Genomic DNA, 15,106 nt, shown 5'->3' on the forward strand with positions numbered 1-15,106 from the left:
GCCATTTAGAAGCTGCTATGTGTTGCATCAGGAATAATTCGAATGGCGGCCGTGGCTGTCTCGCAAAATAATAGAACATAGGGGAAAGGGGAAAAAAGAAGAGCATGAGAAATGAGAAAAGCTGAAATTTCTGGAAAAAGCACAAGCGGGAATTTAGCTTTCCTTAGGAGACACAATGCTTTCTGGAAACAACAGAATTCAAACAGCCTGTCATCTGCACAGGTGGTGGCAGGCTGCAGGGAGGCTGCAGCATGTTGAGGATATGCCAATATTAGTTTACTGGTAATTATTAGCTTAATTCATTATGTCACACATGTGAACAGAGCAAAACTAAAGGCCAAATTAGCATTAGACGGCAACAGGGGAAAAGTACCAACAGGAGAAGAAAGCTCTTTAAGTGATCTACTTTATATTTGCCGATTAATGAACATAGACAAAGCCAATAATGACCAACATGGTCCATAATACTAAGAGCAGTACAAATGATCAAATCGTGAACAGAGTGTAAGTCATCTACTACCAACACAACCACAACATGTTCTTTGTATTGTGACAAACATAATACGAACATAAGGCTTTATCCTCTCTCAGGAAACAGTACAGCAGTTCAGACCATCCTGTAGTACAACTGGAAGCGTGGAACAAGGCTTAAAAAAAACACACCAGCAGCAACCCAGGGGAAACACTATGCACTAGGGTTGGGGGATTGGACGAATATATCGACTATCAACAATAGCCAGCACGATAGCCTATCGCCGATAGTTTTTACAAGGGCAATTTAATTATTTATTTGCCCATGAATAAGTTTGCTATTAATGATGGAGCTAATAGAAGCAGTCAACAGGAAAAAATTAACTGCACCCTCTTTCATCTGCGAGTGAAATGCACCCTCCTCAGAGTGCGCCCAAATGCTTGTTGATGGAGCTGCAGAAGCTGGTGATAGCCTAGCATACTCAGCCGGATGGTGGACACGTACATGCTCATGCAAGTTAGCCGTGTTTGAGTACTTTGCTCACACTATACGTCTGCACAAGTGACACACCGCTTTGGTTACATCCTTAGGTTTACCTCTTTCATCTGGTTTAAAGCCAAAGAAATCCCAAATTGGCGACTCTATTAGGGCTGCCACAAACAATTATTTTGATAGTCGACTAGTCACCGATTATTTTTGCGATTAGTCAACTAATCAGATCATGCGTCCATTGGACTATATAACTATCATTAGCTTACAGATTTAAGTGTTTAAGGTATGTGCTAACTAAAAACAAAGACAAGATATTAGTTTATAAAATTTTAATGAAATTTGCAGATTGTTTCGGCAGAGTTTAATAAACTCAGCCGTCTGCTCCTTGCTATCTAAAATATAACAGGACACCGGAGTATATTCTCGAGCATCTCACACTTCTGATAATCAGTTTTCTGCTTGACATTTATTCTGCTGTGTAAAAACTATAACTTTAATCTCAGCCAAACAATTTACTCAGGAACAAATAAAATACTGAAAAAAGCCAAACAATAACATTTTTAAGTTATCTAAGTGACTTATATATATCATGTTTAACCTGAGTAGCGAAAGACGGTGGTGGGTTTGAAAACGATTTGCCGGGAGTCCGGTGTTCTCACCGGCTCTAGTGAGCCTTGAACCCCAGCTAGCTATCGAGCTGGTGGGTAACAGACGTCTCGGAAAACGTCGGAGCGCTTTTGAAAATATGTGGTGTCTTGATAAACTGAGCAGATATTTGAAATTTACACAGCTACATTATTGCCTGAAAATATCTTAAACGTTTATTTTGTGACCCAGAAAGAATAATAAGAGTAATATTAAAACTAATTAGCTGCCGCCATTGTTGGAAACTGAGCAGGGCCGCGCTATGAATTCTGGGATAGGTTGGGCCACGAAGTATACACCCGACCCATCCTTCCAATTTGGGGAAATGAAGGGCGCATTTGTCGGCCGCATTTGTCGGAGTCTTTGAATTTGGACAGTCTTTGTCATGTCGCTGTAACGTAATCAGCCTACAAATGCGGGTACAGGAGGATGCGGTTCCTGAATTTGGACACAGCTACGATACCGGACACTGCTTCTTCTTTTTCGGGGTTTAACGGCAGCTGGCATACTTGTACATGCAGTGCTGCCATCTTCTGTTTCAGTCTGTTATTACACTCTTACACTCTACTACTTATTCTTACTCTTTTGGGATAAATGGTAAAAATGGTAAATGGCCTGTATTTATATAGCGCTTTACTAGTCCCTAAGGACCCCAAAGCGCTTTACATATCCAGTCATCCACCCATTCACACACACATTCACACACTGGTGATGGCAAGCTACATTGTAGCCACAGCCACCCTGGGGTGCACTGACAGGGATGACTAATCGTGGCAGCCCTAGACTCTATTTTTTTTTTTTTGTGCTGTCAGCATTAATGCGCAACTAACGCGATTATCAATTAACTCATCTGTACATGCAGTGCTGACATCTTCTGTTTCAGTCCGTTATTACACTCTTAAATCCTACTACTTATTCCTGCGTCTTTTGGGATCTTACAAAGCTTCAAACAACGCATCGACTATAAAATTAGTCATCGACGATTTTGTTGTTTCAGCAACATTAAATTTAAAAACTGTACTTTTGAGTTAAAATATATATTTATAATTTTAATAAATGACAAATTAAAAAGGCATGAACATTTTTTGTATCGAAAAAATATTGAACCGTGACACCAAAGTATCGAACTGAACCGAACCGTGAATTTTGTGAATTGTTGCACCCCTACTGTAGACCAGCGGTCCCCAACCCCCGGGCCTCGGACCGGTACCGGTCCGTGAGTCGTTTGGTACCGGGCCGCGAGAGTTGAGGCTCAGGTGTGAAATGTATGGTTTTCAGGGTTTTTATTGGTTTTCAGCGTTATTTTGTTATCGTTTTTATCGTTAACTCGGTTTTCCTGGGTCTTTTCACGTGTGTTATGAATAAATCTTCTTTTTTTCGGTACCGGTACTAGTTTTATTTTGTTGTATTTATCCGCGACACCTTAAAGGCCGGTCCGTGAAAATATTGTCGGGCATAAACCGGTCCGTGGCGCAAAAAAGGTTGGAGACCGCTGCTATAGACTATGCCATTATTTTCCCCTCTGGCACACAAACTGAAATCAGCAGACTGCAGCGCAAGTGCAAGTGGAACTGATAACCGGAATCTAACAATTCCAGAGTATTGAACTACTGGGAACCAGTTCTATACTGGTTTTCCATTCTCATCCATTCTGCAATAGGATTTGTGCTAGTGAAGGATACTAATGATTGACATATGATAGAGGGAGAAACAGGGGTGGACAATACAGCCTTTACATTATATTACAATATTTCAAAGAAATCTGCAATGCTATTTCTAATAATATAGAAAAAAAGCCCCAAAAACGTGTGTTTTGCCAGCATTTTATCAGCTTATTAAAGGGAGCAACATTTAGCAGTGCAAACAAAATGAAGGGCATTTTCCATCCTTCTTTTCTGAAGAGTTACTGTCATTGATCACAGACTGCTTAATTGAAAGTCTGAATCTATTGCTTTAAGGTGCCAGAAGAAGCAGCAGCAGAATTATAGAGCAATAATAGCTTTATACCAAATGTAAACACAAAAGTAGTTGTAGTAGTTTCCTGTGAATTTATTACATATTGATTATTAAATATTACAACTTATTAGTAACTATAACGCTACATGACTGCTTAACACTTAAAGTAAATTATATATGAAAACTAAATTATCTTTATCTGGTAACTTTTCAGGAGAGTGTGGAATATTATCATAGGGTGGAGTGTTTTAACTAGCTGCTTATAGCCCTCCTTTACCGTCATGCATCAGTGATTTCCATCCACTGTTTGCACTTCCTGTCATACGCAAGGCAACAAGTGAGTACTTCAGTAATGCTTAGCTGAGATATTTGTTTAGTTTTGGGTCACACATCATCAGCTGCGTTTATTTCATTCTTGCATTTGACTGAATTGTCAGAGATGTTTGTTGTTTCCACCTTTAGGAACTGTTCTTATTTTGAAAATAACTATGCTTGATTGGATGTTGAAGTAGCTCCATTTTCAGATGCTAGATTGTCATCAAAAGCTCCCCAACATTTCCGAGCTTGTCTCGTGGTTGTCGCTGCACGATGTCGTTGCAGCACTGATATCCAGAAATGTAAGTTTTGTAAGTTTTACATCACATAATAATTATACCTGTGTTATAATAGACAATATTATATGGCACAGCACTAAGAAAAGTGTTAAAAGATGACCTATAAATCCAGAGACAGAAAGCTAATATCTACAGTACGTGTGGTAGCATTGTAGTTTAATGGCTTGAGTTAAGAAACTTGCCTCACTACTAGAGCCATGTCATATGTGAAATGGAGTTAAGATCGATAATGAGTGCAAGGCTCTCTGCAGATGGCCGTCAGCTTTCAAATTTACGTGTCCACAAAATTCTCAGGATTTTACAGGCTTTTAGTTTTTAATGCACCAACTACCCATGTGCCATTCAAGCAAACAAGCAAAGAACTAGAACAAGAATGACTACCAGTCCACAGCCATCATAATTCAAGGTATAAATGAAGGACTAAAGAAATGACCTCAGATCCTCAGTGTCATTACTATTCTTCACCCCTATAAATTCTGCCTGCTGATGCCACTAAGGGAAAAAATAAAACAACAAAATGATTAACTGTCTTTGCCTCGCTGATATGAAAAGAAATATTTTGGGGTAAAGAACTGTCTATGGGCTAAAAGGAGAGCTCTTGGCCCAATTTCTAATTATAGCTGTAATTGTTTAGTAACTAACAGTTAATTATTTGAAAAAATATTACCAGATTAATCATAAAAATCTCCAGCTGAATATTTATGCATAAAAGATGAATTTCATAGGGTTTCAATTACCTCTCCTATACACCGTTGAAAACATTTAAACAGGGTGTGCTATTTTTACGTACGCAAACACATAGAGATTATTTTATCTATAAAAAGTTAAAAAGACATAACTATCTCACAAATTTAACAAATTTTCTCACATTTTTATATATATATATATAAAGTCTAAGACTCAGAGATAGCACATTTCTAATGACAAAGTAGCAAATTCTCAAATTTGACAAGTTGGACAGTGAATATTTGGCATGTTGATTAACTAAATGTTTTAAATTATTAACTGATTTTTAAACTATTTGGCCTTTTTCCAGGACTAAATTAATAAAATGGAAGCTCATTTTTACAATGTGTTTAATTCAGATAATACATATTATACAGCGATTTTTTACATGTCTCCACAGACACACTTGGATATCAAAAAAACAATCGACTCTTAAGGCCTTTTTGTTGTTCTACTGTTTCTTCCTAAGCAAGACGGTTTGCTCCATACTCGCACTGTGCCCAGTGTGTCAGCTTGTAACTTATCAAGGTGTGACCTCCTGCTTTTTCCTCCTCTCCTCCCTCAGCCAAGGTCCTGTCCAGATAACTGAACGGCTCATCTGGAGGTTGAGAGGAGCGAATAGATTGTCCTCATTTTTGATCCCTGTACTGATCAAGTTACAATATAACATGAATCATTAAACCTACAAAATAAGAAAAGCAATTTCATTATATTATATTAAAATATAGCAGTGTCAAACATTTCTACTGAACACAAAGGATTCAACTGATTTAAAAGACATTATCAAAAACTTGCGATTTAATGGATGTTCCAGTGTGAAAATTCTACCTGGTCAACAACACCGTGCATCTCTATCATTACTGGACTGGCTGTGATGCATCAGAAAAATGCAATCAATGTCTAAGTACCAAAAACTGGACTTCTTCCATTGGATACATGACCCTTGCATCAAAAGTCCTGGCATCAAGGGTCAGTCCTTGTAAAAGAAATGGTTTCCCTTTTCATAACAGCTCTATAAAAGAAAGGTTTTAATTACTCATCCATATAAGTACCAGTAAGATAAGATACCAGTAAGATGTAAAGTCACTAGGACTCTCCTGCTTATTCTCGCCTTTGAACTATACACGTCTCAAGCAGTGCTTAATTATTAGTCTGTTAGTTAGTTAGCAAGTATCCATGCCCAATCATGCCCAGTGGGCACTACTACTTTTTCAAAATCTCTTTCACACATGAACCAAGTCCCAAACCAAGGTACCTACCAACATGACTTTTGTTTACTATTACAATTTTAAATATCAATAAGCTATGCTAAACTAACCACAACCACACTCCATCAGCACCTTTCATCCCAGCTCTTCCCAGTTCAATCAAAACCTGAATTAACTTATACGTGGTGGCTGCGCTATAGCCAGTCTGGGTTTTTTTCAGCTCTTCCCCTTGGCTTAGCCTCTTTCTCTAAGTCGTTCAGGCAGCATGACGGGCAGCCTGCTGCCTCCTGTATCTTTAAGAAAGCCTCTGTGCCCATGTTGTTACCAGGGCAACTAGTGAACAAACTGCTTCTGAGGCAATTTCCAGTCTAATAATAACTAATCGGTCTAAATGAAAAATTGCCACAAAGACACAGCCCTGTGCCCACAGAAACTGGGCCACGTTTGAGTCACTGGGATTCGGCTGGGATTTCTACAGACACATAGCTGACTGCTGAGCCCAGCTGCAGCCACAATGGAAGGGCATTGTGTTCTGTGTCCTGCTTTACCTCCAAGTCTGGGTAAAATGTGTCCTGCTGCTTGTTGTTGTAGTACAGATTATGGAATTGCCATGCAGCACCTTCTCCACTGGGCCTGTGATAACCATGGAGACACAACTGACAGGCTATTATGGGAAAATATGCTAATGTGAACACCAATTGTTGGCGTTTACCTAAAATAAGAAAATTAAGGAGGGGTGTGGAATTTGAGGGGCATGCAGTTATGATCATCAGCTCTAACATGATTTGAAATCCTACTCATGGTGTCATGTGTGTGAATATCTGAGAGCAGAGACCACAGGTTAGCACGGTGCTGCTCCTCCTCTTGGAAGAGATAAACAGCCACATAAGTAAAGACACCCCCTAAATAAAATCCTTTTTTTGGCAAGCCTTTAATAACCTTTTGCAGCATGGCTTTGGCATGTCGAGACATAGAAAAGGAAGGAGGGGGAAAGAGGGAGGATCTGTTGATATGTAATGACAATGACGCCCTTTAGAGAGAGAGAGAGAAAAAAAGAAACAGCTGATGCATTCTCAAAGAACCCCACAAAAACACATCCCGTCTCCGATACCTTTATGGAAGTCATGGGAGGTTGTCGGACTTACCATTTCGGGATTTAGCCGTGCTAAAATGGCGAAGGTGGACAGTCTGTCACAAGAGCATTTGGTTCTGAATGAGTCGACAAGCACGGTTTTGCAGCCCCTGGCAGACCAGGATCCCAGCAGAGAGGAGCTGAACGAGAGAAACACGCGCGCGCGCGCACACACACGTACACACACAGAGAGACACACACACAAGCACAAAGAGAAAAGCGATGCGGTGAATATAAGAGAGCCCCGGCAAATTAAAGAAAGCAAAGAAAAAGGAAAAAACGGCGGTTCAAATCCCACCGCGTTATCCCGGCTCTTTAATCCACTTTACATCTCTGCCGCTGCAGCAGGCACGCGCACACAGCGGACTGGAGGCGACGATGAGGCGCTACAAGGCGGCGTGCTGCAGCTCTCAGCCCGGACACATTACAGAAACACACTGCCAACACTCACATCTGAACCACTCGGGATCATTATCATTATTATCATCGTTGTCATTATTATTATCATTATTATTATTAAAAATAATAATAATATTAATAGTGACGTGTTGTTTCAAGTGAGCTAAATATTAGCCATTACAATATTGTGCTATATGTACTATGCACAATGTATATACAGTAGAGTTCTTTATTTAATGTAATTTTTTTTATCATAATGTTAAAATTCCCATGCATGCCTCATATAAAAAAGAGGCAACAAATTATGCAATTTCTGATGGGAAACTGGTGCATGCTGGGAAAACAGCGCTGCAAACATGGAAACATGGCGTGTTGATCAAGATCGCTGTTAATTAATACAGCGATCAGTGCCCTATGACGGTGGATCAGTGGCAAGTTTGGAAACAACTGGAATTATTTTAATACCTAACGTGAAATACGTTTGTATTAAGTTATATTGCGGCTCATTCCTGTCTACAGTCAATGCCTGCTGCGTTAATGTTTTTTTTTCTTTTTTCTGGCCCTATTGTTTAACGATAATACAATTTGAAAGCCTGTTATTAAAAAGTACACCAAAGCATGAGCAGAAAGCAGTGCCACTATCATGGAAATCTGGCCCAGTGATCAATACCACTGCATCTTTTGTAACATAACATAACCCAGTAACATTAATGAGTCACAGCTCTTCACAGTTGACAGCAGATCAAAGCAGAAAGAAAAATAAAGAAAGAAAACTGACCATTACATGTATATCAGTTACACCTGCTTATTTCCTGCCATGGCTGTTCAGAATGCCTGCTGTGGAAAAGGGCCAGTAAAGTAGTAGCGACGAAGTATTTTAATGTGGAATAGCTGATATAGAGTACAGGTGGGCACACCAAGAGTAATTTTTTTTTACACTAGCATAAAAACAGAAATGTATATGTTATTCTATCATACTGCAAAAATATGCAAAGAGTGGCATTGGTGTAAGTGTTGGGAATAAATTTATTCTAAATGTGAACTTAAAATATATCAGTTATTTTTTTAGCAGCTTGTTTGTGGGTTGCTCTGCCATCCTTTTTAATCCTGTAATGGTTCTTGGGTTGCTCAGCAGTATGGTTTGGGTCAACATCTATTCGCAATTTGAAGCACCAAGCCCGAGAGTCACATTAGCAGTAAAAGTTAGGGACTTTTATCCAACAGCAACCATAAAATGGCCATGGCATAATGTTACCTGCACCTTGTTTGACAGAATATAATGGTATGCTTCAGATCATGAGCTGTTCCTCTCCCTATTTTTCTCCTCCTATCATTCTGTTACAAATAAATCTTGGTTTAATATATAAGAGATTTGCTCTTCAGAGCTCTTTTAGATGTTTTCAGGTGAAGTCTAATATACACCTCTGTATTTACATTCCTGAAAGGATGAAAGTGTCTTAACTAAATACTTTGATGACACACTTACCTCTTTGAGAGTGGACTTGACTTGGTTAAATGTTGTGGGAGGGGTTATTTTAACTTGGAAAGAATTCTGTGATCATCCACTTTAGTTTTCTCGTGTCTGGGCCTTTTAGTGTTGCTGAGTTGACCAGTTAATTCCATCTTTTTAAGACTGTATGAGATTATGGATTTGTTGACATCTAAAGTTTCTTCTACTGCAAACACTGTTTCTAACAGTTATACTCTTGGTTCTGTATGATGTCACAGGGAAGGATAGGGCAACACGTTCTCACTCGTGTTGGATAGGGAGGCACACAAGCTCAACCCACTTATTTTTCATTTTGAACATGCAGTAGTGTCAAAAGGCTGATGTTTTGCTGGTCAAATCAAAGCAGTCTGACACACTCTAGCTTCACGGTTTCATAATTTGACATCTCTGGTAATTAGATAGCAAAACTCCATTTGACCAGGCTCCTGACAAAGCCCTGCTTCAGTGCACACAGAAATTTAGACACAGTCAAACTGATGAAAAAGCAGCTGAATGTTAAGAATGATGAACGGAAACCAAGCACCAAACTACAGCTGTCAATTGGCAGAAAATAAATTGAGACCAATATCAATAATTATTGATTGTTTAAGTTATTTTTCTTTTCTTTTTTTTACCTCTTAACATTCCATGTAGCATTTCTGTAAAGAAAGGCCAAAATCCCTCCTGAAAACCTGCCTACTAAGTCATGTTTTCCTTGAGGATTAAATACTAATTTCACTCAATAGCATACAAATCAATTTAGAACTTACATGTAATGTGTTTTTTTGGTTTTACTTTGAGTTGATATTCTCTCCCCAATGAAATAAAAGTACCATAAATATTAGAAACTGTTCATTTCTTTGTATTTAAATTTATAAATTTAAAGTGAATGTCCTCATATGTGGATGTCATTTTTATCAGAAACAAAGATCAGGTAAAAAAAAATCAATCAGGTAATTCTTTGTTTTTACATTCATCAGGTCCCAATCAGCCCAAATATCAAAGAGAAATAAAAAATGCACGCCATGAAAGCGTTTGGGTCTTAGGAGGTTAAAGCTGGATTTTTAAAAAAAAGTGTTTTAAGTTACAGTTATTAGAGCACAAGTAGCACCATTTTGTGTGAGTACAGAATATGACGTCACTGGGTTGGTTAGTGGCAACTAAATGGCAAACAAGGAAGTTGATATTAAAAAGGAGTTTGTGGGGATCACTTTGGTGTTGCAGCAAAAAGTTTTTATGTTAAAAACTGAGGAAAGATTGTTCAGTTTCACTTTTTTTTCCCCCCCAAGCAAAAAGTGGTTCTTCAGTGTTGCCTAGCTACTCTGAAAGGGGAAAAGCCACTAGTTAGCAGTAATGTTTTTGTTTGCAGAGAACTTTATAAATGGGGACCGTGTGGAGGAGAGTGTTTGAGTCAGGTTCACTGGTGGTTCACCAGGATGACCAGCTGACTGTCACTGTCCCCCGTGTTTGTTTTCTTTCCTTGTCAGATCCGGTGTACAGACAGAGGCACAATAAGGCACAATAGCTGGCACAGCATGTGTCCACAAAATGTGATCAGGACTGCTTTCAATGTGTGACTTAACACCCAGTTATATAATAAATGTATTTTTTCCTGAGAAGATGCTGATGGATGTTGATTGTGCTTAGGTGAATTGTGGTTTAATGTGATAACCTGTTAATTTGTTGCATTGCTTAGGAAAAGATGGTCTTAATCGCAGTATAACTGGGAGTTAAATTAGTCCTAAATAATGCTGATCTCATCTTTTCGACACATGTTCTGACAGATGATTGCGTAGCTGAAAAGTTCCCATAGATATAAGTTGCTTATCCCTCATACTGAAACTGGGCTTTTGTCACTTGGTGGTAGCTCTGCCTTTCCTTGTGAAATAGAATTCTCAAAACCACGGCTTCTGTTGTGTGTACAAGCTTATGTAGACTGAATCTGAATGTACTGTGCTTTTATGGTTGCTATTACTCCTTTAGGCCAGAGATGCCACTGTGAAACAGGCAAATGAGGAGGTTAGAGAAGAAGTGGAAGAGTGTGATGTAATCACTTTAACATTAAAGTGTGCCTAACAACGAGCCATTGTGTTTATATACAAACACAACATCTTCCTCATTCAGTAATAATGAAAACAAACATACAATTGTGAGACAAACCAAATGTTATCATCATCATCATATTTTCACTGTTTGTCATGTACCCCCACGTGCATTCAGCTGCATTCAACTAAAATAACCCTTACACTAGACCTAATTACGGCAACTCTTAAATACTTGCAACACCATTAGGTCTGGTGTTCAGGCACCTACTTTAGGGCATAAATAAAGTAATATTATTTGTCATGTAGACATTTTAAAAATCTAGCTATTTGCTGAACTGTCCAGAACCAAATTTTGCTCCTACATAGATCATCCTTGTAAAAGCACACTATATTTTCTTAATGCTGGCATTCACCTTACTATCCATGTGGCCAGTTCTTGGCAGAGGACACTGTTCCATGCAGGGCTGCTGGACCAGCACCTAAATTATCCAATTAGACAGTGGGGGCAAAACTGTCCGCAGGCCATGGTGCGGCTCACAGAAAGACTTAATCACATCATCTGCACAAAGAAACTGCACTCATTCCTAATATATTGGATTTCTGTTAGAGGTGATGTGCTAATGTCAGCACTGAGTCACCTCCTGAAGCTAACACATAAACAAATACACACACACACACACACTCTCTCTCTCTCTCTCTCTCTCTCTCTCTCTCTCTCTCTCTCTCTCTCTCTCACACACACACTCTCATTTGTCCTTTCACTTTATTGGAATTTATTCAGCATACCTATTTGCCATACAATAACAGACACACTGTAAGCCACAAATGTCTGCGAGAGAGTTTATTTCTGATTTTAAACATCTCTCTTTAACTGTGCGCATTTAGCATGTGGCCAAAATGCAGCCTTGTTTCTCTCTCTCTTTTTTTTGGTGGAATATTTATTGTACAGTTGACTCATTAAAGGAAGACAAATCTGTGATTGTCACAGATACCAGATCTCAGTCCATACTAGATTCCATTTCATTCTATGCAAAATTAAGCTGTTCTGGAGGCTAATGTGCGAGCAACACAAGACAGTAGATGAATGAGGGTTTCCAAAGTTGTGTACAACTTGGATGGATCACTTTGAAGGTGCCAGCTGGTCATTCGCAGACATTCCTGGCTCCAGTTCAGCCAGGTGACCTTCTACTGTATCTACTAGCTAGTCATATGTAAGTTAATGGTGTTCTTCACTCTCACTGATAATGTCTTCAGTCATTTGTTGGAAAGTTTATCACAGGTCCTGCAAGTTCCAACCTAATTGGCTCTGGGAGAAAAAGTAATTGCTCCCTTGGTACAATGGAATTGATTTGCTACATTAAATTAAATTTACCTGTGATTTACTACATTATTTGGAGAGCTGAGTTCAATTTCATTGACAGTTCACTATAGTTGACTATGCTTGACTATAGTTCTTGTTGCTCACAAGAACCATCAACAACCAGCTGATAGGTAAAAGGGCAGTTACTTTTTCACACTACATCAGATAGCTTCAAATAGCTATTTTCCCTTGATGAATCAAATAATTAGAAAATTATGTTTTGTACATACTCAGGTTGTATCTGTCTAATATTAAAATTTGTTTGATGATTTGAAACACGTGTGTGTGACAACTATGGAACAGAATAAGAAATTAGGAAGGTAGGGCATTTTTCACAGCAGTGGATACATTAGCTTAAACCTCTGAGGACTAAGCTATCATAGGCTGTAACCATTCCATATTATTTTCTTTGTTCCCTGATTGCCAAGACAATAGAGATTGTCAGCCACCAGGAACAAATTAGACTTCTTGGTTGCAATGCCAATCAAACTCTCACTACAATTGCAGTGGGACTAGAAATAACTAAAACCAACTAAAGCTAAGTATAAACTACAGGCACTTATAGCACACCACTGTGCTCCATGCTATACTCGGGGCATACTGGCTGTGAACGGAGGAACAAACAGTTGTTACCTTGCTGTATTTGTTTCAGTACCAAAGGTAACAATAACACTTCAAGTAGTTTGTCCAGCAGAGTATTAGACAGTCACATAAGCAAGGAGAGTTTTCCTCACTCCCAGGAGGTCATTGATGATTGGATTAGGGCTAACAATGTAGCAGCATCAACTCTCCTTTTCATGTGTGGCGTAACCAGGGTACACCCCAACTGTCTCAGGTAGATCTGGTGGTGTTTCCAATGTTCTGATAACTTCCAGGCTGGGACGTTCCACATCACCATGATGAATGCAGCAGTGGAATCATTCTTCAAAATACCTGACAGAGCGTCCTTACCCTTATTGATACTGCATAATACTTTAACTGAGGAGCCATGGCAAAAATTTGAAAATTAAATACTTCCATTTATTAAAAGTGAACAGGCAAAACTGGGTACTTCTGACTGGATTAACAGTCAGAAACAGAAAACAATAACGTGACATTATGAAGAATAACAAGGTTTTAAAAACTGAATAATAGGAAAAAAACATTTGTGATATATGACAAAAAAAATACAACTCTGGGATCTGCACAGACGGCAGTGTCATTGCTAATGTTTATACCTGTACAGCCACGTTAACACAATGTGCATTTACATTTCTTGGGAGCTGCATATCAGATAGCAGTGCAGATTACAACACAGAGCTTCAAAATGGTTTAGGTTACATCTGTGTCTTCAGGCTACTTTTTGTTGATATGTTCACATAACAACTGGATCTGATGTCAATAACATTTGTGGTTGTACTTGTTGTGTTGTCTTAAGTGGCCAATTAATAAAAATTTAAGAAGTAAAAGATCTAATCTGAAACTTCTCTGTTGCAGCGCCGATGCTTTGGAATAACCTTCCTCTCCATATTAGACAGGCTACATCAGTGCCAGTTTTTAGGTCTTTATTAAAAACCTATTTTTATTCCCTGGCTTTTAACTCTGTGGGTAACTAACATTTTTTTTTTTTATTGCTATATCTGGTTTTATTACTATGTGCATATTAGTAATGTACAGCACTTTCGTCTACCAGGTGTGTTTTTAAAGTGCTATATAAATAAATGATGATGATGATAATCTATACAGACCATATACATGCCATACACAGGCTGGCATGCTTAGAACATGCTTGATTAGCATGTTCTGACTATAAACACAACAGTGTGTTCCCTGTAATGCAGTCTCTTTCTATTCAGAGACACATGTAAATAAATATGCCCCCTACCCCTATCCACTAATCTTCACCTTCCCTTGTATTACAGTAATTGATGAAAACTCCAGCCCAACATCTCTGATGAATTGAGGCAGCTGCTCAACATCAGCATCAACTCTGTAAATTAACTGAAACGGCAAGGTTGATTTGTATGGTCAAAAGCAAGGTTAGTGTTTATTGGCTAGAGTCTGGTAAACAATGTTTAGAGAACACACTAAAAGCTCTTTCCTCTGATTTAAAAAAGAAAAAGAAATAAAATCTTTTCTCCTGTGTTGCTGTGAATGGTTGAAGGTAAAGCTAAAGTTTTTTTTTTTGTTTGTTTTGTTTTGTTTTTTCGATATATTGCACAATTCAAACATAAAATGCTCTTTCATTCCAAAAATCTTCAGACTATTAGCTGTTTAGTTTTGTTTTCAGTTCCAGTCTGATCAGATATAGGCACCAGTCTAGTTTCTGGTTACATTTTTGTTTTTCAGCACAGAAAATAATTTCCATATTTTATGGAGAAATGGAGAATGTGTTAGCAGAGAAATAATAACTACTGGACAAATAATCTAGCTAGACTATAGACTATATACAGGGAGTGCAGAATTATTAGGCAAATGAGTATTTTGTCCACATCATCCTCTCCATGCATGTTGTCTTACTCCAAGCTGTATAGGCTCGAAAGCCTACTACCAATTAAGCATATTAGGTGATGTGCATCTCTGTAATGA

The 15,106-nt window shown here is 38.5% G+C and overlaps 1 protein-coding gene across 10 annotated transcripts in view; it reads right to left on the reverse strand.

Annotated features, from left to right (window-relative positions):
- Nucleotides 1-15,106, reverse strand: part of adgrb1a (adhesion G protein-coupled receptor B1a) — a 207,670-nt gene that overhangs the window by 43,314 nt on the left and 149,250 nt on the right. For all 10 annotated transcript variants that reach the window (XM_042214604.1, XM_005948362.3, XM_014329598.2 and 7 more), the window contains one exon: nucleotides 7,259-7,385. In XM_042214604.1, coding sequence (XP_042070538.1) covers nucleotides 7,259-7,385 — 127 coding nt within the window. The remainder of the gene's footprint in view (nucleotides 1-7,258; nucleotides 7,386-15,106) is intronic.

The sequence above is a fragment of the Haplochromis burtoni genome, unplaced genomic scaffold (assembly GCF_018398535.1).
Source record: "Haplochromis burtoni strain Fernald_Lab_line unplaced genomic scaffold, NCSU_Asbu1 Contig_593, whole genome shotgun sequence".
Taxonomy (NCBI): Eukaryota; Metazoa; Chordata; class Actinopteri; order Cichliformes; family Cichlidae; genus Haplochromis; species Haplochromis burtoni.